At 46.1% G+C, this 24,406-nt stretch overlaps 1 protein-coding gene across 1 annotated transcript in view; it reads left to right on the top strand.

Moving 5' to 3' along the window:
• ADAM19 (ADAM metallopeptidase domain 19) overlaps nucleotides 1–24,406 on the top strand; it is an 86,139-nt gene that overhangs the window by 39,736 nt on the left and 21,997 nt on the right. The window contains exons 6-12 of the mRNA XM_043464852.1: nucleotides 9,086–9,269; nucleotides 10,062–10,127; nucleotides 15,668–15,739; nucleotides 19,160–19,326; nucleotides 21,285–21,369; nucleotides 22,045–22,184; nucleotides 24,101–24,278. Coding sequence (XP_043320787.1) covers nucleotides 9,086–9,269; nucleotides 10,062–10,127; nucleotides 15,668–15,739; nucleotides 19,160–19,326; nucleotides 21,285–21,369; nucleotides 22,045–22,184; nucleotides 24,101–24,278 — 892 coding nt within the window. The remainder of the gene's footprint in view (nucleotides 1–9,085; nucleotides 9,270–10,061; nucleotides 10,128–15,667; nucleotides 15,740–19,159; nucleotides 19,327–21,284; nucleotides 21,370–22,044; nucleotides 22,185–24,100; nucleotides 24,279–24,406) is intronic.

Genomic DNA, 24,406 nt, shown 5'->3' on the forward strand with positions numbered 1-24,406 from the left:
GACATGGTTCGTACACTTGAAATTGATGAGTTGGAGCATTTATTCCCACTTCTCCTTTGTTCTTCTCCAGTAGAAATGCTTATAAGCAGTAAAAAGGGAAATGGGCAGCTAGTGAAAAGAGCAGGAAGAGAAGGGAGGAGCAAGGATAATCTTCAGGACAGGAAATGTGAAAAGTTCCATCTAGAGGCATGTTGGAAAGAGAGTGACTTCATTCTCTGAGCCAGACAACATGGCTTTGAGCCAATAGCAGTTGACCAGCTGTGTCACTTGTAAAATGTGGGTAAGGGAACTAGACCTCTGTTATATTGTGAGGATTGCACATTGAGATAGCACAAGAGCATAGATTGTGCTAACAGATAGTTAACTGGCCCGTACATACGGGCACTTGGTCACCTCCCAGACCCTTGCTTCTTAGGTGAGGCCCAAAGAGGTGCGTCATCAACATCACTTAGGAGCTTGTTCAAATGCAGTATCTCAAGTCCCACCCAGAGCTACTGGATCATAACCTGCACTTTACCAGGATCCCCAGATGACTCGTGTGCAAGTTATAGTTTATACCTGAGTATGTGTGTCCCTTGAGAAGATGAATTCTGTCTCAATATCTGTTTCTGTCCTCCAGCCTACCCTGGTGCTTTGCATATAGTAGGATTTATACATGTCTATTGAAGTAATAAATATCATTTATTTATACTCTTCCCACCCTCCCCTCCTTTTGGAAAAGGGATGATGATTTGAAAAACCTAATTGTCTGTACTCATTGCCTCAGTTTTAATTGCCTATACTATGTAGTACCTGTACCCAGTGTGTCAGTAAACTAGCTCTGTGAAAACAGAAACAGAAGAAAAGCCCTTATTTTTAGCATTTGCTAATACAGTGATAAAAATATTCCCACCATGACCAATTCAAAGCTGTCAATGTGATGTTACTAAAGGCATCATTGGAAAGATACACACATGTTGGCTCTCATGAGCCAGAAGGAGATGTTCCTACGTGTACCCTTCCTCTCTCTTGATTGATTCAGTCAATAATCATTTCTTTTTTTAAATTAATTTTTATTGGAGTAGAGTTGATTTACAGTGTTTTGGTTTAGCTTCTGCTGTACAGTAAAGTGAATCAGTTTTACATGTCCACATATCCACTCTTTTTTACTTTCTTTTCCAATATAGGCTACTAGGGAGTATTGAGTAGAGTTCCCTGTGCAGTACAGTAGGTAGTTACTAGTCATCTGTTTTATATACAGTAGTACCTATACATCGATCCCAGTCTCTCAATTTATCCCTTCCCCCACTTGTTTTCTGCATTTGTGACTCTGTTTTGTAAATGAGTTCATTTGTACCGTTTTTTCTTTAGATTCCACATATAAGTGATATCATAATGTTTATCTTTGACTTACTTCACTCAGTATGGCAGTCTCTAGGTTCATCCTTGTTGCTGCAAATAGCATTATTTTGTTCTTTTTTATGGCTGAGTAGTGTTCCCTTGTATATAGGTACCATACCTTTTTTTATCCATTCATCCATTGATGGACACTAATGATTGCTCCTTTCATTCGGCAACTTAATATTGGGTGTCTGCTCTCTGCCCATGCCCTACACAGGTGGAGGGAAGACAGGCATATAAAAGTAATTTCCTGGGCCCTCAGTCTCTCGTCTGTAAAGTGGGGATGGATGATAGGCATGGTGGACAATGCTAAGTGCTGTGTTAACTCTACAGCTTGTAGACAGGATTACTATTATCTTACCACAGTGAAGCCATTCTGAGACTCACCCAGGCTCACATGCCAATGTGAGGCCCATCATGCTGCTGATCCCATGTGTTTGTTTATAAATTGAGCCGTCTCCTCTGTAAGGCTTCAGGCTGAGTCGGCCGGAGGGAATTAGGCAGGAAACAAGCTTTGGCTGGGAGGCCAAACAGTGGCCCCAAATCCCCTGCTCAAGTGACCTGATTGAGCCCAGCCAACTCCCAGTGGTGTTTACAGGCCCAGCCACCGCCACCTGCAGCCTGCAAGTAAACAACGTCTGTCCCAAGGAGGACGGAAGGGAACATGCAGGTGCAACTCACTTCTCTCTGCCTCTTCCTCTGTCCTCTTGGTCTGCAGCAGTGGGAACTTGGCCCAGCCTCTTATAAATCATTCCCACAGCCATGCTGACAGGGGAAAACCGAGTGAGCCATCCATGTGTTTCTGTTTGGCATGCTTACCTCTGGTGGGGTCCACCCGCCTTATTTTCCCAGCCTTCTCGCTACGCACCTTAAGAAGCCAAGGGTGTCTGTGGGCCTGACTGATTTAAGAGCTGGAAACGCAAGCCAGATGGCTCAATTCGGACTCTGGACAAGGAGCAGCTGCAGCAGCAGCAGGCTTCAAACCCATGAAGCCCTCACGTTGTCCCCCCACCAAGGCTCATAAAGTGATGCTGCAATGGAAAATCTCCATAGCAATTGTGCTTCTCTCCTGGAAACAAGCACTTTGTGATTTGGAGAAAGTAGGTAGGATTTATACCAAGTAGGATCCTCAGGGTGATGATCCAAATCCAGAGGAATTCAGCTAAGTTTCTAGGCTGTTGCTGGGTCCCCTCTTCTCCCCCAGGCAGTACTTTAGGCTAATTTAACTGAAGAAGTAATACAGGATCATAGTAAAAACAAATTCAAATAATACAAGAATGTACAGTGGAAAAGGTCTCTTCCTGTTTCCTGAATCCCTCTCCCTAGAGGTAGTCATTGTTAACCACTTTCTTGTGTTTCCTTTTAGAAATACTCCTTCCAAAAAGAAACATGGATATGTGATATAATGCTTTGTGATCTTGTTTAGGCTAGTGACCCCTTTGAGATTTGAGTGGCAGCTGTGGATACTTACAAACTATACAAGGGAAAGATGTGGCACACCATTTCTTAGGGATGTTTAGTATCCACTGGAGAAGGGCACGGCAACCCACTCCAGTATTCTTGCCTGGAGAATTCTGTGGACAGAGGAGCCTGGCGGGCTCCAATCCATGGAATTGGAAAGAGTCGGACATGATTTAGTGACTGATAACAGCGTAGTATCCACAGTCCCCAAGCCTGTCTTCTATGAAGGACTCATCTTCTCAATGTCCTGCACAGCATCTTGTGTGCACACATGCTTTGCAGATTCACACAAAGTAGAAATGTTAGGAGCAGTGATTATCTGTGAGGAAATCTAGGCATTACTGGGCTGAGAGGTCCTTGACTGAACCTGTGAGTTTTGGTAGACACTGTGTGTACATGTGTGTGCCCCCATGTGTGTGTCCCCAGCTTACCCAGCTCACTGCCTGTGTGTCAGCAGGAGAGGTATTGATTGCAGTAAAAACATTTTCTTAACCTGAATGATCGGTCTATTTGTAAAGAAAATACTCCTTAAAAGTGATCATTATATAGCTAATGGGTGTGTTAAACAGTCAGTTAATACAAAGAGCATAAAACTAAAGAAGTGAAAATTCTTTACCCTGTCCTGCCCTTTCAGTCAACCTCATTTCCCATCTGTAATCACTGTTGGAGGGGTATACATAATTGAAATATGCAATCGTGTATATATATATGATTTCTTCAATCCAGATGAGATTACCCTGTACATACCATTCTGTCAGTTTTTTTACTCCCTCAATTTAATATTATGTCTTAGACACACATAGATCAAACCCGTTCTTTTAATAGTTGCATAGTATCTTACGTACTAATGTCTGGCAGGTTTACTTACATGTAAAGTTTTTCAGAGACACACAGTAGGTCATCTATAGTCCTCTGTTTGATGCATCACTCAGATTATAGCAGATGTGTCCTCAGTGCTCTGGGGCCCACACTCAGTGTGCCTTACCCCAGCTCCCCGGACTCAGACTCTGGGGGAGAGAGTACGAAGCTGAGAGTGAGCACAGGAGGATATGTGCGAACGTGTGTGTGAGGGCTTGGAAGGAGCTCACAGTTCAGAGTCGAGCGATCTGAGTTTCAGATCTCGCCTCACACCTCTCGGCTGTGTGATCTGTTGAGTGTTCCTCTCCCTGGTTGATTTCATTTCCTTCCGGCTTCACATCGGCCAGGCTGTTGCCTCCCATGAGCCTCACTCAGCCCTCTAGATGGTGCCCAGGGTGCAGGAGCGGGTCCTGGGTGGGGGGCTGAGGGTAGCGTCAGGGCCCCGCCCATAAGTAATGAGGCCGGGACGACAGGAGGCCTGGGATGTGCCCCTAGCTCCTCACTCAGTGACCTTGGTCAAGTTCCTGTGTCTCTGGGCTTTTGTTCCTCTTGTCTGAGAAAGGAGGGTAGACCAGACCATGGAAAGGATCCTTCAGTGTCGGAAGTTCTGCGCCACGGGGAGAGGAGGCAGTTTTGGGAGGCGGGTTGCCCGGGACAGAAGAAGCCAGGCTGTGCCTGGCTGCCCTTTTGCCTGCCTGGCCTTCCTTCTGCAGAACAAATGAGGCGAGCCACCTGTGTGTCAGGCACTGAGTAAACCCTCACGGGGCAGCGCCAGGTTGTGCCAGGTGTGGATTCTGGAGTCAGGCAGTTCCTGCTTTAAAGCCCGATGCCGTGCTTCAGATCTCTCGCATTAGTTTTCTCATCTGTAAAATGGGAGCAACAGTAGTGACGTCATTGGTGGATTTACACTAGATGATGAGTGCAGCCTCCTTGAGAGCAGGGATTTTTTTTTTTTTTTTTATATATAAGCCTGCTGCAACCCCAGTGCCTAAAACTGTCCCTGGCACATGTTGGGTGCACACAGTACATATGTGTTGAATAGCTACTGATAAGATGCCTTGAACCAGTCTGATGTATAATACATGCCCACTGACTATTGGCTGTCCTTTTAAAATATTACCCTAATGGTTAGTAAGCACTGCCTATGACTTCAGTTTTCATAGCAGCCCTATGAGAGGGCAGTCTTGTTGAGTACCATGCCCCACAGCTAGCAGACAGCAGAGCCAGACTTTGAATCCAGGTATGTCCCCTGTCCTGAGCCCAGACTCCCACCCTCATGCCGGAGGGATCACCTCACCCATGTGCCTTCTTGGCTCCCCTTGGTGCTGCCTTTGAAACCCCCTCCTTCTCACTTGCTCGCACATTTTGAGGGAAGGAAAGGGTGATGGAGTGATAAGAAGCTCTGGATGTAGCCTTCAGAAGGCTGCGTCCCCTTCAGGTTTAGCTCTGAATGGACTAATTCCCAGGAAGCTGTTCTCCAACCTAGGTCCTGGAAGGATGCATTTGAGCGAGTCCAGCAGTCATTGAGGGGTTAAATCCACTGCCTGTCTGCCCTGCCCTGCCAGGCTTCCTCTGTACAATTTCATTTGTATCAAGCTCTCAACAATGAGGAATAGGATGCCGGGCAGAGTGGAGAATTGCGTGTGAGGTCCTGGCCACCCAGCCTCCTGAGTCTCCCTCCTGAGCACCCCCCAGGCGAATCTCTGCCAGTGCTTACATTTCACAAATTAGATCAGCAGAGATGTTTAGGAGGAGAAATGACTGGGGCGTGCTCAGGGCAGGACGGTTAGCAGGGCTTGGGGGTGGTGAGAGGGGAGGCCCCGGGAACTAGGTTCTCACAGATCCCCCCCACTCTCAGAGCTGGCTTCCCTGTGACGTGCGGGGGTCCCTGCCTGCCTCTTCTCCACCCTAGGGAGTAGGGGGATGGCAGCTGTGACAGACAAGTATGGGGGACCACATGAAGGAGGGGCGGAGAGCAGCCATAGAGTCCTGTTGCTCAAGGACCCTCAGGTCCCTCTGAGCTTGTATTTCTCCAGTGGTAACCTGCCCACTCCCTGGAACAGGATTGCTTGGAGCTCTGTGAAAAGACGGGACCCTCCAGAGGCTGGGCTCCAGGTCAGAGCTGCTGAGTGTGACTGTGCAGGGGATTGCGTGGGGCTTGCTCACAGTGCAAATGCTCAGACTACAGAATCTGCATTTCCTAGACTGGGCCTGGACACAGGTATTCCCCGGCCCCCCTCCCCCTGTGCTGTGCCGTAGGTTCTCATTAGATACCTGTTTTATATGTTGTATATAATTGTATGTCTATCCCAGTCTCCCAATTTATCCCACCGTCCCCTTTCCCTTCATGGTGTCCATATGTTTGTTCTCTATGTCTATGTCTCTATTTCTGCTTTGCAAATAGGTTCATCTGTACCATTTTTTTCTAGATTCCACATATATGCGATAATATACAATATTTGTTTTTTTCTTTCTGACTTACTTCACTCTGCGTGACAGTCTCTAGGACATAGGCATTTTTAATACATTCTGTAGAGTATTCTAATGGATAGTTCTGGGAGCTTTTATCCTATTATCTCTGACTCATAGATTTCAAACTCACTGATAGAGGCAGATAGCACAGAGGTTAAGGGTGTAGGGCCTAGACTCTGCCAGACCTTAAATTTTTGGCCACACAATACCCATGAGAGTTTGTTAATTAATCTCGTTGAGGTTCAATTTCCTTATCTATAAAATGGGACCCATGATGGTGCTTTATAGCATTAATGTGGGAATGAAATAAGAATAATTGTATGCAGAGCCCTTGGCATATAATTGTGTGCTAAGTCACTCCTTCGTGTCTGACTCTTTGTGACCCCATGGACTGTAGAGCCCTCCAGGCTCCTCTGCCCATGAAAATTCTCCAGGCAAGAATGCTGGAGTGGGTAGCCATTTCCTTCTCGAGAGTATCTTCCCAATCTGGTAATCGAACCTGCAACGCCTGCATTGGCGGGGCACTCTTTACTCCAGACTCTTTACTCTGCGAAGCCTGGCACATAATTAACTCTCCCCAAAATGGTGTCTAAAAATGAAAAGTAGACAATGCCTCTCCCAGCTGGTGTCTTACTTCTGACGAGCGAGCTGGATGAGGGCCAATCACACCTCAGAGGAGAGTTGCTGATTTTGTCACTGACAGCCACTCTACAGGGCTGTTATGACAGAGGCAGTGTGAGGTCATGGTTAAGATCCCAGGACATAGAACCAGGCTGCTTAGGTTCTTCTTGTCTGTGTGACTTTGGTCAGTTAATTAACCTCTCTGAGCCTTAGTTTTCTCATTTGTAAAATGAGGATAATATTTGTAAGAATCATAGAAGTTTGTATGAATAGTAAAATACTTAGCGCAGTGCATGGTCGATGGCACAGACTCAGTGATTTATAGCCACCGCGATTGCTGTTCACTGTGCACCAGAATCCTGTGTGGTCTGTCCTATTTGGCCTAGAGGCTTGTTCAGGCGATGCCCTGTCAGCTACACCGGGACTTTCCACCCACTGAGTTATTTCCATAGCCACAGCAGAATGCAGACAAAGCTGTCACCTGGTTTGTGGTCAGGCCCTTTGCTTCCAGTGTTTGCAGCTTTTGGGGGAAACTGAGGGGTTGGGAGGGGCCTTGGTCAACCAAGATGAGCAGATAGCTTGGGAACAGGATGCCCGCAGCAGCTCTGCCCTCTGCCCTTTCCCGTCTGGACTCAGGAGCGGATGTGACCCTTAGTCTTTGCTCTATCCCCACCCCCAGCTGCTCAGAGAGCACCTTAGGTGTCCCGCTGGGGGCTGGCTTGGGATTGCTGTGTCAGCCTGGGCGAGGCAGCCGGAAAGTCGTCAGGCTCCCTGGCACTGGAACGAGGTCAACCAGGGATGGATTCCAGGAAGGGCTGCTGCTGACTAGGACCTGGCGCTGTCTCTCCTGAGAGCCTCGCAGGCTCTTCCCAAAGGGCAAAACCTGGGTGGGGATCTGGAGGGGTCCAGGGTGGGGATGGAAGCTGAGACAGCCTAAGAGAGGTCCTGCCAGGTCCTTTACCTTCTGAAATTTCTGGGTGGATAGAGCTGAGGTTTTGGAGCACACAAAATGCTATGGGACTCCTGGGATTCATTGCTGGGATCTTCCTTCCCCAGGGCCCTGGTCACACTCCCTTGCTCTAGTTTTCATCTTGTGTCAAGGATGGTAGATACCTGCTACATGGGCCTCTGCTGTCCCTTCCATTGATATTGGTGATAGTGATTGATGATAAGTCATGGCACTCTTTCTCACTGAATCCAGATAAAGGGCCCAGAAGCCTCAATGATGCAGCATTCCATGCAGCTGTGTCCAATCCATCAGGGTTAAGGGTGGGGAAAGCTTTTTGCCTTCTCTGTTACATGCTACAATGATTTATTCCCATGTTCAGACTCTAAGCTCCATGAGGGCAGGCATCTTATCTGTCCTGTTTATTTCTCCATCCTTAGCAACTAGCACAATGCCTGACACATAGCAGGAAGCATTTGTGGAATGAATGTCTGTCTGTCCCCCAGTGGAATGTGAGTTACTCAAGGACAAGGATTGTGTCTAGATTACATCTAACACAGAGTAAGGTCTCAATGAGTAAAAGAATATAATGAACAAATGTACATCTTTATTCTGAGTTCAAGGCTAGCATCTGTAACCCAGAGAAAAAAGTAGTCACATATGCTTGGTTGTGGCCACCACCTCACCACAGAGCTGCATTGCTGATCCAGGGGAATTGGGGCTGGTAGCTGATGACTCTAGCTTTGGCTTCCAAATATAAAGATACTTGTCTTTCCATTTAATCATCCCAGGAGTCCTGTGAAGTTAGGGAATTAACATTGGCATTTGCCTCTGGGGAAACTGAGGCACAGAGTGATTGAAGAAGTTTGTTGAAGAGCGTTTGGCAATTTAATATTGGAGCTAAGATTAGAACTTGGGTCTCCTCTCCCCTAGACCAGCACTGTTCCTATGGTCAACATACCATCTCTTTCTCAGCCTGTAAAGTTTTGACCTGTGATTTGCTGTATGCCATGTTTGGGATTGGGCGGCTTTTTGGAATTCTAGCTCTGCCATCCTTTACAAGTATTAACAGTCCCTGTTCCAGCCCTTTTAGAACCTTCAAGTTTCTCAATGGTAGGCTTTCACACCCTGAAACTGTGCACCACATCTCCTGTCCACATTTCTCTGGAGAGGAGGTCCAAGTTTGCATCAGATTCTCACCAGGGAGTGCACGACCCCATAATAAGATTAAAAAGCAGTGATCAAAACCAGCTGTGCCATTTTGCATATGGGGAAACTGAGACCCGAGCAAGGGGCTTTTCCATTACCATAGTCTTTGACCAGAGATTCCAATTCTCTTGTCGACAGAGGACTGATTATAGTGAGTAGTAACCTCAGCTATGTCATCGAGCCCCTTCCTGACAGCGAGAGCCACCACCGTATTTACAGATCCGAACATCTCAAGCTGCCTCTCGGGAACTGTGGGTTCGAGCCCACCGCCAGGGACTGGGTCCCCCAGTTTACAAACCAGACCAAGAAGCGACCTCGCAGGGTGAGTTTCTCAGTACAAGAGTCAGCCAGGAGATAATCCCTTCTGAGCACCCTTTCCTTGGATCTAAATTGAACGAAGATGGCTAAGAAGGAGAAAATAGCTTTTTCCTTTTGTTTATTTAAAAATAATTTTTTGGCTGTGCCACATAGCATGTGGGATCTTAGTTCCCTGACCAGGGATTGAACCTGCACCCCCTGCATTGGAAGCGTGGAGTCTTAACCACTGGACCACCAAGGAAGTCCCAGTGTTTTCCTTTTAGTCTAAGTCATTGTTGAGTGTGAGAAACCCTTGTATTTGATAGATTAACTGCTTTGGTGGAAAACCTTACTTCATTTAAAATACTCTAAGGTGCTGATTTCAGAAACTTTAAAATGTGAGAAAAAAAATATATGCCTCCCTTTTTGAAATAGCCGCTTAACCACATGCACAAAATGTTTGTATTTATTTATACCAAAGATAGAGTTACGTGGTTTAAATATTTTTGGGAATTTGATTGTCAGCATGTTCCCTCACAGTATGTTGGCCTCTGTTCTGTCTGCACTGGACAGCCAGCTCATTATTTTTGGAGACTGAAGGGCTGGACCCAGTGTCCCAGAGCAGCCTCCAGTGATAACCAAGATGGCGGGCAGAAGGTGTAGTGAGGGTGATGGCGAGATGATCATAGCTGAGTTGTTTCTGGAACCTGGTAATGAGGTTCACAGCTTATTAACTCCACCACTTCTGAGCAGTGTTTTGAAATGAGGTCAAGTCCACCATTTCCATAGCTCTGATGTGCTTATGTCTCTTCCTTAGATGAAAAGGGAAGATTTACACTCCATGAAGTATGTGGAGCTTTACCTTGTGGCTGATTATGCAGAGGTAAGGAGGGGCAGTGGGGTTTAACAGAAAAATCACTTTCTTAATCACTTCCATTCCAGCCTTCAAACTGCTTTGGGGAAATGTTGAAGTGCTAAATGCTGAATGGGGGAAATAATGAAAAAATGCGTCTTCTTCCGGTTTGTCATGTAATTTTCACCTTAAATCTGACCAAAGACTCTTTTTGCTATTTTAAACATAGTTGGGGAAAAAAGCAAGGAGAAGTCTGTTCAATCTCAATACATTAATCAGAAAATCAGGACAAAGACTGTTATTTGGATTAACACTCCTAGACCAGATCTGGAAGATCCTTAGGTTTTTGTGCTTACTCTTTGGGAGTCCATGAATTCTCTCTAGAAATTAAAAAAAAAAAAATTTTTTTTTTTTTTTTTGCAAAGATAAGGAGTGCATTTATCTGATTGAAAACAATTTCCTGCCAACATGTGGATCCATTTTTATAATCATGTTGGTGCCAAATGAGTACCTAAGCTGAAGTTCCCTAAATGTGATCCCCAGTCCAGCAGCATGAGCAGCACCAAGGGGCTTGTGACCATACAGATTCGGGGTCTGCACCCAGATATTCTGAATCCCCAGATGTGGGGCTGGGGTCTAACAATCCATGTTTCAACAAGCCTCCATGTGATCCTGATGCACAGGCAACTTACCTAAAGGAGTAGCTGTTTGGCCTTTAATTCCACATTCTTCAAGTTAGGTTCTCTTGTGCCTTGGCTTCTAAAATTTAATAAACACTCATGTCCCTCACTCTTTCATTTCATTTAGTCATTGATTTCTTGATTCTCTGTTATGTGTCAAGCACAGTGCTTAGACCACAGAGATACAGACCTGCCCCCCACATGGCAGAGTTTACAGGAGCAGCATAAAAACTCTCTAGTTCCAAGTGTGATGACTGCTCATTGGAGAGGATTAGAGCACAGATAAAGAGGGACCCAGCATGGTCTTGGGAACTGGGGGGAACCTTCCTGAGGGGGTGGTACTGAAGCTGACTCCTAAAGAGCGAGGTCAGACCCCAGGTTTGCCTAAGTTAGCCGTATTTTACCTCATTCTCACTCTGTGTAGTGGCTCAACCACATACTGACGTATCTCTCAGGCACGGAAGGTGAGGTGAACTGCTCGCTCCCTAGTTCTAGTGTTGCACCTCACCTGGGGCTCCCTTTGACAGCATTCATCAAACTCCTGTCTGTCACACTCCATCCAGCTAGAAACCGTTTACCTCAGACTGGGACTCAGACCCAGACAAAATCCAGTTTGGGACTTAAACCCACATGGCTGGGACTCGAACCCAGCCAAAACCCTGCTTGGGACTCAAACCCAGCCCAAACCCACAGTACCTGGTTTCAGGACCCAATGAGGTTCAGGTTCTTGGTGTCTCATCACAGAAAGAATTCAGTGAGAAATAAAGTGATAGATAAGAAGTGGTTTTATTCAGATGTAGAGAGAGGCACACTCCACAAACAGAGTGCCGGCCATCACAGAGGGCGGATGCCGCCGTGAAATTTGGTGTGGTTAGTTTTTATAGGCTGGGTAATTTCCTATGTTAGAGAGTGGGAGGATTATTCCACCTATTTTTGGGAGGGGGTGGAGACTTCCAGGATTTGGGCCACCATCCACTCCTTGGTCTTTTAACAGTGGAACTGTCACATCACCTCTGGGTGTGTCATTTCACTTGTTGATTAAGGTCTAGTCTTGTCTGCCATTTTGGTCCCATTTGATTCTAATCAGTTTATGTTTTGTCCTTGGGCTCAGTCATTCTTTCAGAAGTTGTGCCCTGCCGCTTTACCTCCTATTACAAGATGGATTCCTGACCAGCTCCCCAGAGGCTTATTCTCAGGTGGTTAGTCCACAACACAGGTCCCGGAGGTTGTATGGGGTGGGGGAGAACATTTGACTTCATGCTGGGGGAGCTGCCTTCCAGTGTTGGAGGCAGCAGGAGGTGACCATGGTGTCTGCAAGGATATAGAGTCATTTACTGGACAGAGAAGGAGGTGCCAGGCCCTCCAGGCTGATGGAACATCTTGTTCTGCTTTGAGAGGAGTTTTGCTTTTTAATTGATGTTGGTGTTGGTTGTTCCAGCAGCTTTTTTTTTTTTTTTTGCCTTTTGTTTTCATTTCCAAAGACTGGTGTGTGTGCAGGTTGGGGGAGTGGTGTGGGGAGCAAAAGCCAAAGGTGATTTGAAAGCCACAGCTATGCAGTCTGGGAGGGGCTGATGGCCCTGGCCCCTGACTCACAGACCTGCCTTAGTGGGAGGATTGCTGGTTGAAAGCTGAGCTCCTCTAAGGTTGATTTAAATCAGTAGCTTTTGATTATTTTTGTTTTCCTGGTAGGATTTCCTTTCCAATGTCTAATATAAAAATCCAGTGAAAACAGACTTCTCCAAGCTGAAGCAGGGGTGAGGACCCTCTTACACCTAAGGTCATCTAATATGGTAGTCTCAAACCATTTTTTTCCCCCTATTTTTTGGCCATGCTGTGTGGCATTCGAGATCTTAGTTCCCCAGTCAAAAATCATACTTGTGCCCCCTGCAGTGGAAGCACAGCATCTTAGCCACTGGACCAGGGATATCCTTTCTTTGAGCCACAGAATCTTTGTTCAGATGACAGCTCCTGGGATCCTGAGAGTTAAGCGTGTAGAAACACAGCTGCTCTAAAGTAAAGGTGGGGTGAGGCTGCCCTTTGGCCCTGCAGTCTCCCCAGAGGACTCTTGGTGCCAGGTTTTAAGATTTCAGTGAATGTGAGTCTAGAAGCTGGAGAAGTGAGGGCAGGGTATGAATTGGGGTCCTTAGTCTCCTGACCTCCAGAGCAAAACCCCTAGAGGAAAAGTGTCAGCCCCAGGTGCCTTCAGGACTGTGGTACCCTGGAGAACTGTCTTTCTGTTCTAGAAGACAGTGCCTCCACCAGCAGCCTCGCAGGTGTTGCCACAGGCCATGATTCTTGCCACTCTGTGGATGGTGGATAGGCTCTGTGCTAACTTCCTAGGTCCCGGCTTTGGCTGATTTACGACAGGGGTGGGTGGAGGATATGAGAGGTCAGGCTGGGCCCACAGGCTCACAAATCCCTCTCCCCGTCACCTCCTCTTCCCCCACTCCCTCTCCAAGTGGCCTCGTATCCTCCACAGGCAGCAATGTATTCCTGACAATGAATTAATCTGAAAGGACAGAAAGACAGGGACAGGGCTGACTACCTTATCTGTGATTTATAACCTGGTGCTGAGACAGGCCAGGCTTCTTTCTCCTGGGCTCTGAACTTGGTATCGGGAGTATAGACAAGGATGGCGTTACTGCCTGGAGAGAGGGTTTTTAGCAGTAGAAATGATCAAGCAGCTCCCTGGGCCTAGTTTGGAGCACTTGGAGTGATTTGTCTTTGCTTTTTGTTTTGTTTTTTTATTTGTTTTTAGAAAGGTAGAGCAGGTACTTTTTTTTTTTTTTTTAAGCTTTTTATTTTATTTTTGACTACGCAGTGCAGCATGTGGGATATTAGTTCCCCGACCATGTATCGAACTTGCTCCCCCTGCTTTGGAAGCCCAGAGTTTTAACCATTGAACTGCCAGGGAAGTTCCCCGGGGTGGTTTTCAGCTTATTCATTCCTCAGGTAAAGCGGGAGACCTAGACAGGGGAAGAGCAAGATGGGATGTTGTAGGAGCAGACAGGGTAGCTGTGAGAACAGGCCTGCCAAGGACTTTCAAGATACAGACAGGACGTGGGCCAGTTGGGAAAGACCAGGTGATGCACTGTGCTTTAGTGTCTGGTCTACCCAGAAAGTGTAAAGGGGAGGTGCTGTTTTCTTTACATCAGAGGTCTGTAAACTATAGCCCATGGCCAGATCCAGCCCACTCCAGGTTTTTATAAATAAAGTTTTTCTGAAACACACCCATGCATGTACTGTCCATGATTACTTTTGAGCTAGAATGGCCAAGTTGAGTAGTTCTGGTAGAGACAGTATGACTGCAAAGCCTACAATATTAACAACCTGGCCATTTACCAAAAAAAGTTGACTGACTCTTGCCTGAAGCTCTTCAGGACAGCATGATACTTTCCTTAAACTGTGGTGGTATTATCAGGTAGTTGTTTGAAGATAGGATTAATATATTTGAAAGACAATGAAGTCTGCCTCTGATGTTCTAATGAATATTCGCTAAATGCTGCAGCACCTGCTGTGTAGTGAGACCAGTTTAGAAATGCAGTGACTCTGTAAAGAGAAGCTTCAGGATTGACACCTTGGAAAGGTCTGAGTCCCAGAGTCTTACATGCAATTTAACTGTGTAAAAAGCAGTCATGAAAGTGAGTTGGTTGCAGTTCTGATGGAGGCCCAGGAGGGTCCCAAAGCAGTGGGAGAAAAGGAAAAGTGTTTCTCCCTGTATCGTGGCTGAGACATACCCCTATCCAGACAAATACCCCAGGGTGTGTGTTCTTTTTGTTCTTGAATATTCTTGTGGGATTTTGTGGAGGAAGGATGTGAAGGTTTGAGGTAACATATATTCATGTATATCCAGAGTAATTCAGATAGTAACACAGTAATTCTGTGTTACCACAGCAGTGTATGGGACATACCTGTTCTTTTCAAATTTAGGCTGCAGTTGTGGCAAATTTTATCTTTAAGCCATGAAGCATTCCTTCATAATTGCAGCTGAACATAATCTATCCTTTTGAAGCAGGCATGATGAATGTGAGGCTACCTATGGAAATGTGCTCCTCCTGGTACCCGTGGCAGACTTTTTTCTGATCGAACACAGCACTCTTTCCTGCTGAGCCCCTTGCAGTCTCAGAATCCTTCTCACTGTGGAAGGCACTTCCAGTTGATCTCTGAGTGATGTGCCGGATGAAGCCTGTTTGCCAGGGTCTTAGATCCTCATTGCTAGCACTCATTTTGTGTCATTCATGTGGCCTCTTATTGCAGTTCTTTCTGTGCAGGTGTTCTCAGCCTGTTTCGATCTCATACTCCTTAAATACAAAATCTGCCTTCATTGTTATTTCTGATCCCCTCTGTGTTCTAACTGAAGCTCCTTCAAGGTTAGGGCCAGGACCTCACACTTTGTGTCCCACCAAGTGCAGTGCCTCGCACACTGTGGGTTTTCAGTAACAGTTTGACCATGTTGACTGATCACCTGCATGGAGTCCTTGGGTGATCCGTGTGATGGGGGCTCCATGCTGGGGTGATGATTGTGGCAAAGGACTGGATTGGTCCCTCCTCTAAGCCCCAGTGGGAGTTTGCAGAAGGCCTTGTAGTTAGGGGGACAGGAGAACAGGGTCGACCTCACAGGCTGGAGGAAGACAGTTCAGTTCACTACACAGCTACTGCATGCCTACTGTATGCCCGGCCCTGAACTGTTAGCTGGAGATACCAGGATGGATGTGACTCAGGTTCTGCCTTCGCTGAGCTGACATGTGTGTGTCAGGGAGATAGTCCAAAGGAAATGACTGCTCACAGAAGATGGGAGAAAATGAAGGAATTCACAGACAAGTAATGGGACACACGAGGGATCCTGGGAAGGATTCTGGGTTCTCACCTAGTTCTGCTTGTCCCATTTAGTTTCAGAAGAATGGACGGGACCAAGATGCCACCAAACACAAGCTTATGGAGATCGCCAATTACGTTGATAAGGTGAGACCAGGTGTGTACTTGTGGGAAAGGTGCCAGCACCTTAGCGGAGCTGCCCAGTAGGAGCTGGCCTGCCTCTTCCTGGAGCGGCTGCCCTGGCAGCTTCCAGGAGGCAGTAGCAATGCTGCAGGGGCTCGGTGCTCACGACAAGTCGTCAGCTGCATGGACCTAGCCAAGTAACTTGTCTTGTTTGGGTTGTGGTTTTGTTTTTTAATTTACAAAATATGGTTGATTTAAACCTATTTCAATTATTTGTGTTTTTTCAGTGGACTCCTTTTTCCAGTGTCTAATATAAAAGTCCCAGGAAAATAGACTCCTCAAAGCTGAAGCAGGGCTAAGGACCCAGAGCACTGTCCTCTGATACCCTCACCCTCATCCCTGCCTTAAAAGTTGAGGAGTAGATTGCTTGGGGTCAATCTGTATCATCTCCGCCTGTTAAACTGTTCTAAAATTAGTTGGTTTTGTCTCTTAGAAAGGCTGAGCAGAGGGTTAACTTTCCTAGGTCAGGCTCTTTTAAAATGTGCTCTTAGGAAATACCCAGATTCTTTAATTTGACTAGAATAGGCTGGTCTGGGACTTGGAAATATTTTGTTTATATGAAAGAATGAAGAACAAAGTAGAAGAGGTAACCTAGAATGACAGTGACATCTTGATAGGCAAGTAGTAAATAGTTTTAAGAAGTAGATTTTAATCATTTGGTATTACAGGTGTCTGTGAGAATCTGATCACATTTATTATACAGTCTCAGGGCACTCAGAAAATGTCTGAAGCTTAACTCTTGGTCTGCTAGGGATTCATGGATCCCAAGTCTGAAGGGGGAATCATTTTTTTTTTAATGTTGGAGGATAAGGAAGAGAACTTCAATATTTTCAGGGATTTACAAGCAAATTTGGTAGTGTTCTGGAGTCATTGGATGGGAGGGTCTATGCCCTCTATTTTTGCTTTAGATGACTCTGGAAGTGCTGGTCATTGACAGGTGAAAGTTAAACACAAACATTGGCATTTCCTGGAAGGGAGGACTCCAGGGACCCAGTCCAGTCCTCTCTCTAGCCTTCAACTTCTCAACAATAACATCGAAATGATCCCACAACCCAAACACTCAGCATCTGGGAAAATAAGAAAAGCTTGTTTCCCTGGGGTAGACCCTGTTATCACCCACGTGACGTCTATTGTTCTGGAGACGCTGCAGGTGGGAGACTTGGCTGGGTCTCCTTTGTGGGCTCTGCAGCTGGCCTGGGTGTTAGAATCGGGGGTGCTGGTGAAAAGTGGAAGAAGAGAGGCACTAGCCAGCCCCATCCTTGCTGGAAGTCCCCAACCTTGCCTGCTGGTTTATTTTGTGAAGCAGACTTGGTTCTCTCATCTGCAGCTGAGGTTGGTCACCCCTGGCTGGGGTGAGGGCAGGCAAGCCCATTTCTCTCAGGCTTGCTGACCGAGCTCCTTGAACTGAACTGTTACGGGACTAAAACTGGAATGCACTGCACTCATTTGCCGAATCATGAACCCAGTCTAAAATGTTTTTCCTTCCCTATGAAAAAGCCAAGTCAAGTCCTCGAGAAGCTCCCTAGTGAAGCAAATTTGAATTGGAATCCAAACCCTTCATTTTCTGGAATGATTGACCTGGCACAAAACAGGAAAATCACAATTTCCATTGAAATCAACTGATATTTTGCTGAATCTGGAGACCATTTACACCACAATTTCCTGGGGGCAAGTTGATTCTCTGGATGGGTAAATAGGGCAGCACTTCAGTGTAGGGTCATGAGTAGACACTGAGGTCTAATAATTCAAGTCTTCATCCCAACTCTGCCAGCTTCCTGCCTAGAATTCAGCAAATTACTGAACTTCTCTAAGCCTCAGTCCTTAATATGTAGAAAGTGCTTGATAAACATTGGTGCTACGATTGTTATTTTTACCAGGGGCTGTACCTGCCACTTTTGGATTGAGATGACATCTCCTGCTTACATGACCTAGGTTTACCTGTGATGACTTTTTCTTTTAGGCCAAAGCATGAGGCATGCCGCATCTTAGTTTGCTGACCAGGGATTGAACCTGTGCCCCCTTGCATTAACCACTGAGCTACCAGGAAAGTCCCATGATGACTTTTTTTTTCAGTTGCTGCCTCAGTATTCTCTAGGGCTTAACCAGTCAGGGAATTTCTGGTATCTACTCCTTCCAGTACTTAGCTTTAAAGAAAACCTTCTTCCTGCTATGTGTGTGTGAGATGAAAGATAGCGTGTAATAAAGATTAGATGTAGCTCTAGCCTTAAGGAGCCCAAGAGTCAGGTCTCATTTATAGAATTTCAGGATCTCTGGATTGCATAAAATCATGAGGATTATCTGGAACGTTTACAGCCTCATGCTTACAACCTGTTTGTGGTATCCTTTACAAAACCTGAGAACTTCCAGTGATGGGGAAGGAAATTTCAAGAGTAAGCACATCTATGTGTATATTATCATTTATACCCATTTACTTCCAAAATGAGTGGGAGACATCTTTCAGTAAAGTCATATACAATTTGGTATATCCACGGCATGGGATACTGGTCAGCAATAAAAAAGAAGTGGCAGAATGATATAGACAGCAAGATGGATGAGACTCAGAACATGCTAAATGAAAGAAGACACACAGGACCATGTATTATATAATTCCATTTATGGACTATATCCAGAAAAGGCAAATCTGTGGAGATAGAAAGTAGATTAGTTATTACCCCAGTCTAGGGGTGAAAATGGGCAATGATAGTAAATGGACATAAGGTTTCTTGTTTGTATGATGAAAATACTCTAAAATTGGATTATGGTGATCACTTTACAACTTGGTAAATTTACTAAAAATATTACCATTAAAATGGGTGGGTTTATGATGTATAAATTATACCTTAATAAAGTTGTTTTAAATATTCATATACAAGAGAACTTTTTAGACATATATAAAAATAAGGGCCATGAAAGGAATTGGGTGAGGTGATTGTACCAGACACATGAGCCAAGGGTACTTGTTACAGATGACAGTGAGGCTTAGCTCTTGACCAGCTTTGAAAGTTTTTTCCTATTTCGAAATGAAATGTGTCTGCCTGTCTGTTTTACCTGTTAACTGAGCCCCACTTTAGGCTCATGTGTAATAGTGCTGGTCCTTTCTCCACTAAGAGCCCTGTGCATGTCTGAAAGCAACTCTGTGTCCTGTCTCAGTCTTCGTTTCTCTAAGCTGAGTCACCCCAGTTCGGCTACCAGAGGCAGAGCCGTTCTCAGGACGTTGTGCCTCTCTCAGGCTGTCCCCCTTCTCAGAAATCTGAAGAGCAACACCTGTTCCCTCCTCCCCTGGAGGCAGGTAGAGAAGAGAAATCTGGAACCTGAGCTCCGAGCACTTGGACTAGGAAGGTGGTGCCGACAGATGACGCTGTGACTTTCCATGTGTGTTTTCAGTTTTACCGATCCTTGAATATCCGGATTGCCCTCGTGGGCTTGGAAGTGTGGACTCATGGGAACATGTGTGAAGTTTCAGAGAACCCGTACTCTACCCTCTGGTCATTTCTGAGCTGGAGGCGCAAACTGCTCACCCGGAAGAACCATGACAATGCGCAGTTAATCACGTAAGTAGCCTTTCCCGCTTGTGTTACCCTTGCCCTTGGCTGCAAAGCCCCTGCCCCCAGGGCGTGTGCTGTCTGTCCTTTCTCCCCAGTGTTGACAGTTGGCTGTACTAAGCTATGCTGACTTTGCGTTCCAGTAACCAAATATTCCTCAGGCATGTGCTCTGTGCCCAGTATATTCAGGAAAATATTAAAAAGCCCGAGTCATAACAATTCCAAGAAGTGTTTACAGCCCAAATTAGAAAATTAGTGCCTTAGACATATTGAGTTGAGTCTCTGAATCAACTGGGTGTGTATTTGGAAAGTGACTGACTGACTGTCATGGCTGCTTTGAAACAGACTTTCTAAGGGGCTCACCCTGATCTTCATGGCATTTTGTTCTAGTGTAGGAGTTAATCTCCCCATGCAGGCCCAGGAGAGGGGCCTCCTCGGCTTGTCCTTCATGTCATTCCCAGGGTCTCAGGGCCAACTGCGAGGTAGTCAAGTGGCAGATGTTGCAGGAATAGTGTGTTTGAGAGGAGGGAGACATTGTGGGGGGTGGGGGGGGCGGGTAGGAGACGGTGGCTGTGTTGGAGTTTGTTCAATCCCAGAGAGAAAAGGACAGAAACTGATGGGGTCATGGCAGCCCGTGACAGTCCCCCATGATGACAATCTGGTATTTATTAGTGCTGACTTCCAAAGGTATTCTGAGGAAGTTATAACAAAAAGCACATACATAATAAAGCCATTTTTTTTTCCTGTTCCCTAAATATCTCTGAAACAACAATCATTTAAACCTTTGTTTACGCTTTAAAAGAGACTGAGGAAATAGCTCTGCTGAGTTCTTGCTTCATGATGACACACTTACCTGGGAAGAGTCTTTGATTACCAAAGCTTTGGCCTGATCTTTGAAAATCTGGTGTCCTGCTTTGGGCAAGACCTTGAATCCAGTTTCCAGTATAACTTCCTCAGTGCCATGTCTGAGTTTATCAGACAACCAATAGGGCTTCCTAGAGATTTGCATGTATTTTTTTATTTTTATTTTTTGCAGATTATTTCTCTAAAGATAAATCTGCATTGAATTCAGCAAACATGTGTTAAGCACCCACTATGTGTCTGATTCTAAACTAAGTTCTCATGATCCCAAAATAAATAAGATAGTCTTGGCTCTCTAAGTTATAATGGACTATATAAGAAGGCAAACACAGAGATATGAAAGCGTTATGTAATGAATTTCCATGTAGATCCTTTAAATAAATTTCATGGTTTGTGGCATGCACGAAAACACCAGTATTTTATTCATTCCTTTGCCCCTGTGCTGGATGCAGACAGCTGAGAAAAGAGTGTATTAAACTAGGGGAATGTAGTTGGCTATTGGCAGATTAGGGTCACAGCCGCAAAACAAAGGCAGAAACAGCTCATCCTCGCACCCAGCTGCACTCTGTCCCGATGGGACACATCTGTTTCCTTGGCCCCAGAGTGATTCAAGAGTGAAACATCAACTCCCACAGCTGCTGCCCTGACTGCCCGCCCCCCCGCCGTACACATACCACAGAGCCAGGGATATGGCGGGGGACCTTGGCAGCTGGCGGAAGTGGGCATGATTCACTTCAGCAGCAGAACCTGTGCCACCCTTCCGTCATCTCTACCCTCTGACCTTTTCCTCTGTAGCAGGAATGGGATGCAGCTTTGCAAGCCCTGCCCATTTCCTTCCAGGGGATGGGATTATGGCCATACTGTGGGAAGAAGTGACCTTTTGCTTTCTTTTCTGTTTGTCTAGAGCGGTGAGAGAGTAGGTGAGAGGAATTGAGAGGTGTGGTGACCTGGGAATTGTCGCATTGGCTTAGAGTAGCAGGACCTCTCCCCTTGGGAATGATCTGGGAATGTCAGCAGGGCCAAGGAAGGCCATGATGGCTTCTGGGCACATGGGAGCAGCCCCCTCAGCCCCTACCCTAGTCACCTTCTCTCCTTCCTTCCCGCAGGGGCATGTCCTTTCATGGCACCACCATCGGCCTGGCCCCCCTCATGGCCATGTGCTCCGTGTACCAGTCTGGAGGTGTCAACATGGTGAGCCTCAAGCCATTATTAATGCTGCAGAAAGCGGAAAACTGCCTTACATAATAGGAGGTCATCTTCTCAAAATAATTGTGTGTGAAGTATTACAGGAAAAATGGTTGGACATAAAGAAGAGAAGTTTTTTTAAATGAAAGTATTAAGTTCTAAGAGATGGAGTTACTAAGGGATGGATTTTCATTAATTGTCATTTATCCCCAATTCTCAAACTCAGGAGAACCCTGAAGCAATTACATGAATCATACATCACTATATCTCTTATATGGTCCAGACCAGGGCTGATGAATTATAAGATACAGAGATTAAAAATGCTTTTATTACAAGTCTCGGGTTGTTCTGTATATCTTTATGGAGCAAGAGCCTGTCTCAAAGTCACAGTTAGGAAATTATTGCCTTCTTTTGAAGTTCTCTCTGAGTATTTGAGAATGTTTGGGCTATTCATTTCTGACCTGTGAAGTGGACAGCAAGGAGGCTGCTGTGCATTTATTTTGCCACCCTCTCTGTCCACCTGTGCTTACTGACAGATGCTGCAGGGTGCTTAAGATCATGGACTTTAGTCCCTGAGCGTTTATGCCCAGAAATTGTATTATCAGTGGAGAGAGCTTGGCTAAGGAAAAGGCAGGGCTGCAGAGGGGAGCTGTCTTTGACCTGAATGCTCTCCCCGAGCAGGACCACTCTGAGAATGCCATCGGCGTGGCCGCCACCATGGCCCACGAGATGGGTCACAACTTCGGCATGAGCCACGATTCCGCGGATTGCTGCTCAGCCAGCGCAGCTGACGGTGGGTGCATCATGGCTGCTGCCACCGGGTGAGTCAGGCGGGAAGCTGAGGATGGGGAGGAGGGCAGAGCGCGAGAGGCCAGTGCAGCCCAAGTGTTGCTCCTGGCCCAGGGAGCCTCTGTTATACTTCTGATGTGGGCCTTGAAGAGAGAAGGGGAAGAAGACCAAGAAAACAAATGGTGGAAGCAGCACAGGCTTCTAGCAGAAACTTTGGTGTGGTAGAACCTGTTGTTATTGTTTAGTCCAACTCTTTGTAACCCCATGGACTGTAGTCCACCAGTCTTCTCTGTCCCTGGGATTTCCCAGGCAAGAATTCTGGAGTGGGTTGCCATTTCCTTCTCCAGGGGGGTCTTCTCAACCTTGGGATGGAACCTGCATCTCCTGCATTGACAGGCAGATTCTTTACCACTAAGCCACCAGGGAAGCTGATGAAACCTGAGATTCACTTAATTTCTGCCTCCGGGGTCTTCAGCTGTAAAATTGGTCTGACCACATGTGTCTTTTCCACTTCACGAATTTTTGCTGAGAACCCATTTTTAACAGCCACAACCCTTCATCCCTTCATGTGAAGGAAGTGTGATCAGGGCTGTCACGCCTAGGCCTGACTGGAAGCGCTGATATCGCCTCCAGAATAAGGAGAAGGAAGGCAAGCAACCCCACACCCCATGGTGACTCCTCAGGGGTTTTGCAGGCTGCGTTTACCACAAAGAACAGGGACAAGGCAGCTCCATCTCATTGTAGTCCTGAGGGCTCTTTAAACCAGAGCCTTTGAAAGAGAACTCTGAAGTTGCTTCAGAGGACTTAGCCAGTGTCTGGACTCACATAGCAGAGAGCACCGGGTTCTTCAGGGACCCAAGTCACTCTTCAGAAGGCGTCATGGTGGGAGCTTGTGTTCTTCCTACGGCAGAACCTGCTCATGCTGCTCAGGGAGTGGTGTTGCTGTGTCTCTGAGAGGAGATGCAGCTTGCTTGGTGTTCCAGTGTCTTCTCACTTTGTGGAGAAAGTGTCACACAAAGGATGATGTTGATATGCAGGAGACAGCTCCATGGTTCATGCTCAGATCCCTGCTGTTTGAACAGGGTTCAAGCTTGCTGTTAAGTCCACCTCTTTCTCTCTCAATCTAAAATTCTTATTTGTAGACAGGTGGTTGAAAGAATTATGTTAATTGCTATAATTTGTTTTAAACTGTTCAGACATTTTAGTAATTTAACAATTTTTAGTGACAAGCTTTTTGTGACATTCCTGACAACTGAAAGAAACCCTCCAGTGTCTAACCTTTACTTGGTTTAGGTAATTGAGATCAGGATAACTCTTCCTCTGTACACCCAGATTATGGTAACCACCTGTCACCAAGGAGTGCATGACTTGATTCTTTTCCCCAATAGCGGGATGCAGGGCCTTTCACACTCTTGCAATACAGACCATGTGTTTGTGAGTTGGGCAGTTGAGTTTGGAGTGCTGCCTGCATCGTTAGAGCAGAGATCAGATCACTGGCCCAACAAAGAAATTAAACCCATAAACTTGGCCTTTTTTGGCCTGGTCTTCTGTTCTAAGAAAATCTCCATCTAATATCAGCTTCAGGAAAAGTTTGGGTTGGCTGGAATTTTATTTCGCTCTAAGGCTCAAGAGACCTATTGTAACATACTAGTTATCCTTTATTTATTGCAACTCCTTCATGGAAAGGGCTGAAATCGTTGCTTCGGATTCTCAAATAAATCCTCCATGGAGAGAGAGGGGGAAAAAAAACATTATGGGGTGGTTAATATTTCTTAGTTCATAGAAAGTTAATGTAGAGGTGATGTTCTCAGGGGGCAGAATGTATGTGCATGGGCCTGTGGAGGGTCTGAATGCAGCTGGAATCAGCTTCATGGGCAGCAGGATTGATGAAATTCTGGCAGCTTGATGCTCAGACCCCTAGCTGATTCCACCCTGGCTCTCCTCCCAGGCACCCCTTTCCCAGAGTGTTCAACAGATGCAACAGGAGGGAGCTGGACAGGTATCTGCAGTCAGGCGGGGGGATGTGTCTCTCCAACATGCCAGACACCAGGACGCTGTATGGAGGCCGGAGATGCGGAAATGGGTACCTGGAAGATGGGGAAGAGTGTGACTGTGGGGAGGAGGAGGTAAGGTGTCGTGCCGTGTTAGTGGGAGGGGAAGAATTTACATTGACTTCAGATCTCAAGGTTAAAGAGCATGCATTTGAAAATTGTCATAGGCATTTCCTACATACACGTGGCAGTCAAAGACCCCA

The sequence above is a fragment of the Cervus canadensis genome, chromosome 4 (assembly GCF_019320065.1).
Source record: "Cervus canadensis isolate Bull #8, Minnesota chromosome 4, ASM1932006v1, whole genome shotgun sequence".
Lineage (NCBI taxonomy): Eukaryota > Metazoa > Chordata > Mammalia > Artiodactyla > Cervidae > Cervus > Cervus canadensis.